The sequence below is a fragment of the Onychostoma macrolepis genome, chromosome 24, assembly GCF_012432095.1.
Source record: "Onychostoma macrolepis isolate SWU-2019 chromosome 24, ASM1243209v1, whole genome shotgun sequence".
Taxonomy (NCBI): Eukaryota; Metazoa; Chordata; class Actinopteri; order Cypriniformes; family Cyprinidae; genus Onychostoma; species Onychostoma macrolepis.
Window position 1 is genome coordinate 6,607,549 of NC_081178.1, and position 4,705 is coordinate 6,612,253.

The 4,705-nt window shown below is 33.8% G+C and overlaps 1 protein-coding gene across 4 annotated transcripts in view; it reads right to left on the minus strand.

Annotated features, from left to right (window-relative positions):
- Nucleotides 1–748: 748 nt before the first annotated feature.
- cnbd1 (cyclic nucleotide binding domain containing 1) overlaps nucleotides 749–4,705 on the minus strand; it is a 49,180-nt gene continuing 45,223 nt past the window's right edge. For 2 of the 4 annotated variants that reach the window (XM_058765046.1, XM_058765044.1), the window contains one exon: nucleotides 749–2,487. In XM_058765046.1, coding sequence (XP_058621029.1) covers nucleotides 2,374–2,487 — 114 coding nt within the window. In that variant the 3' untranslated portion in view covers nucleotides 749–2,373. The remainder of the gene's footprint in view (nucleotides 2,488–4,705) is intronic. The other 2 variants (XM_058765043.1, XM_058765045.1) reach the window with 2 other exon arrangements.

Sequence of the window (4,705 nt, forward strand, 5' to 3'; positions counted from 1 at the left end):
CAATACCATGTTTTATGAGATTCACCATGGTATTGCCATGGCTCTATGGATATATACTATGGAAATACTATGTTTTTGGAGATTTAAGATGGTACCATGTGCCATGGTTTTTAGACATGTCCCACAGTAATACATATTTTTTATATACATATACCTTTCGGTACCATCCCTTACAAAAATGGTGACAGTAATACCATAATGATCATACTATGGTACTGAAATTCATGTACCATGGTATTTACATTCCAAGGTAAGTTCAAAACTACCATTGTACTGCTACTGCAAATTTTCACAAAAACAAAGGTTATGTACAACGCACTTACAAAAAGTGCCATGGTACTACCATTGTATTCTTGGAAGTACCTTGGATTTCCATGAGTTCCAGGTCCAAAGGAAAGGTCAGAGGTCATCTGAAGCGTGTCTGCAACAACTTGTCTTCCTTCTCATCATCTCCGACATCTGCTCTCTGTGGAAGTCACGTGACCTTTTCCAAACAAATGCACTAAATGGAAAAATACACATGCTCCACCTGCCAAAATATTGCCACGAACGTTCACCTGCAAGAGTATTACTACATTAGCAAGGAAAAACCATGACTAAAGACTTTGAAATGAAATGTTAAATTTTATTTTTTTTAAATCTAGCATTTTGCTAAGACTTCTAATACAACCAGTTTTAGTGTTTATTTTGTCTGGAGGTATAAAATTAAGCAGTCAGAAACTCAAACAAGGATGATCAAAACCAATCAATCAACCACAAACATTAGTCTACACTCAGTCACCAGATCACAGAAAGCCCGCAAGGTCAGTCATCTAAGGTCGGACACAATCATCTAAGGACAGACGTAGACTAAATAAGAGTTTAAGGTTACAAAAAGAATTTGAGCTGTTTTCCTTCAGGAAACAGAGATTAGCCATCCCCAATGGGGGCAGTTAGAGTTCCTTGAACCTAAACAGACTTAAAATATTCTAGGCTTGGAGTTTCCATACAGATTTATTAATTTAAGGCCTGTCAGATATGAGCTGACACAAGGCAGTTGCAACAGTATTTAGCTTAAGAACTAAATCACCAAAGTTTATAGCATGCATGCGAGACATGGCAGTCTGGTTGATACGACAATAATTTAAGAGCATTTTGTTGTCTTTACTATATATGTTGATGTTAAAAATACAGTTTCCCTTACTTAGAGCTCGTCTGCAAATATTCACCCAAGCCTGAGCTCACATGCTTAAAGAATGGCAACTGACAAGCTTATTTGCACCTTTGTAACTGATGTGACTCTGACATGAGAAGCAGTGACAAGAAGAGCACAACGCTTCATATGAAAGGCTACAGTGAGTCAGTGATGTGGCTGGATCTTTGTGGATTGGTGGCCACCCACAAGTTTGATTCACCCTTGGCTGGGCTAAGCAAACGCACCTGGGGATCATCCCGTTTTGTCAATCCAAGTGGGTTTAATTGCATCCTTCTGTTTCTGTATTTTCAATCCCTCTAGGTAGCCACACATAGAAAAACCCTGCACGCTGTCAAAACCTAAATGCTTTTGAAAAGGCAGAAGGTGAAGGATTATAATGCTGTGGTGAAGGAAATAAAGCTCTTGAGGTCTGTTTCTCTGGAGTGGGTGACAGCAGTGGGATCCAGAACACCACTTCCAGCAAAAACACAAGATAACAGTTTGGACAGGTCTACATGTCTTCCCTGGGATTCAGAAGCCTGGTTTTCTTCATGAAGGCAGCAGATATGTTCAGAAATACATCATTTAGGGTTTGCATGAGTACTCGTGTTTACTAGTTGACATGTTGAAATAATGGAGAGCATGAGAGAAATGAGAGTTTGCATGCTGCTTTCACTGTCATAAACTTCACAAAAAAAAGAGTAACACAAGACATAACACTGCAGTTCATTTAAAATTAATTTTCACTTTGTACAATTCAAAATATATTTCCAAATACATATTTTTATGAAATGTCTCTAAAATATATATTTAAAAAAAACAAAACAACTATAAATATGTAGGCAAATATATACTAGTTTGCGAAATGTCTTGTGAAATTTATTCTAAATGCATTTGCAAATCTATTCTTTTTTTAATGTCTTAAATGCATTTCAGACATATTTTCAAATACATTTGATCAAACTATATTTCAAACTAACTTTTCATTTCTAGTGATATTTATTCTAAATACATTTGCAAACACATTTGGAACTATGCAAACGTGAAAATTCTATAAAAATGTTTTGTATTCACTAATATTTATACATTTTCGGAAAGAGAAATTCTCATCCTGCTTTTATGAGTTGGCAGAACTAGTCGGGTAGCTACCCCTAATATGACTGCATTCCCATTTGTGTGTTTGTTTAACTGTCAAAAGTTCATATGGACTTCTTGGATTTCCCAGTTACTCCTCTTGGTCCTCTGTTAAAAGCCCATTTGCCTCTTCCTGGGTGAACACCATTATAAAACAGAGCATCAGAAATGATCTTCCTCTGAGGGAGAGAAAAAAAGAGATAATTTTTTTTTAATCAGCATCATGATTCTATAGCTTATGTATTATACTTTCACAAAAGGTTGTCCATTTAAATTCCTTTGATAAGACATACAGTATAGTTTGTGCAATGAGGCTTGTCAATCGTATCAACGAAAATTAGAAGCAATATTCAGGTGGAACAATGTCTAGGCATCTTAAAAAGGGCTTTAATTAAATCAATTTGGTCACTGTAAGAAAAAGGCCACACTTAAAATACCTGAACATTTTTTGAGAATGCCACTAATGTAACCAGAAACCATGGAGGAAAACCAACTTCCAACTAAATTTCTATGCTGGTCAGAACTGGTTTATTCTGTCTAGTTCTTGGACCAACACAGCCATGTTGTTTACCTACAAAACTGCTGTCAACTAGTTCAACAAGCTGGTGTCTAGTAAAGAAATCAATTGTGAACACCAGCGTAATAGAAAATGACAGCCTCCATGAATGGTTACAGTACAGAAAACACTATTAAACAACATGTTTGGATAATTTATGCCCATGAAAAATTAATACATGCTAATTTTCTCAGAGCCCAACTGATGAACATGTAAAATACACATTTCTACTTGTGGATATCGAGTTGACATGCTACTAAGTGCTCAAACAAAAACTCTAGCATCTTTTCAAAATTTGACGCCGCTAACCTGTGATTATTTCGCAATCATATGCAATAATTTCATATTCATAATCAAGTGACTATTTCATCCTCAAAAGTACTCATAATATCAATCTTGTGCATTGTGAATGTCACTTTGTCTCTGGATGAATTGGAAAAGCAAAATTATGTTCTTTTAATAATACTGAAAGTTACATAAAGCCAGTCAATTAGAAGGCAACTGATTTCAATGAGCACTCACAATGTTTTTGTATCCAATATGCATTAGATGGTCTTAAACTAAGGTCACACCGACTCTAAGGTGTGTTTTAGGCCATTATTGCTTTTCTGATCATTGTATGGTGGCATTTCCCCCCATTATTCTCTTATTGTTATTTCAGCAATGAATTCTGAATGAAGTCCAACAACAGGAGTGTTTAAATTTTCCATCAGTATAATTTTCACAGTGCCATGTGTTTAGTATCAAGCCCATAAGTCATTTTAAAAACATCTCGTCTGACACCCCTAAATACATGACACAGATTACAGAGATTTACAGTGTCTGCTTGAAGACAAATGAGTCCGTCCAGAGAGAGACTGTTTACAAGCCGCCGGTGTTTATACATATTTTTTACATTATCTGACTATAATAGTATTGTTTGCTTTATGCTACATGGCCAAAAAAGGTTAAACAAAAACATGCACATATTACACAGATGGTAAACACACGCTCGCCTTGCCCTAAGGAGTCTGCATGATTTATGTTCTCTATTCATTAATACATGTCTTTTGTTTTCCTACACCTCATGTTTGAGTTCATTCAGAACACTCATTCATATTTATAAACAGAGACTCCAGAGGTACTTTGTGTGCGTAATCCAATAAAGGAGAAAATTAGAAAACCTTACAGTATAGTACACCTTTTAAAAGTCCACTTAGAGTAAACCGAGGTCTTGCTCAAGCAATAGCTCATCTAAAATGTAAAAACTATTGTTTACTCACCCTCATGTTGCTTGTGTATATTTAAATTATATAGATTGCTGCTAAACATGCTGTGTTAGTGTAGGCTTAATTCCATTAATGCCAAACACCATTGCTTCTCACAGAACCAAATGCAATGCATTCTAATTATATTTATTCATATAGGATTTAAAAAAATAAAAAGCAAGTTTAAAAAACAAACAAACAAAAAAATACTTTTATTCAGCAAGGATGTGTTAAATGTAACAAAAGTGACATTTACAGTGTTTATCACTGTTTCCAGAAAAATATTAAGTAGCACAAATGTTTTCAACATTGATAATCACAAAAAAAAAATAAAAAAATAAAATGTTTCTTGATCATTAAATCTATAGTTTTGCCATGAGAGGAATTAATTAAATTTCAAAATATATTAAAATAAAATAAAATATTTATCATATTAATACTATAATACTACATTAGTAAAATATAATTAATGTTAAAATATAATATAAATATAATTAATGTTAAATTAAAATTAAACTTTGAAATATATTGAAAATAGAAAATATATTAACAACAGAAATATTTTAAGATTATTTCACAATATTACTTTTTTTT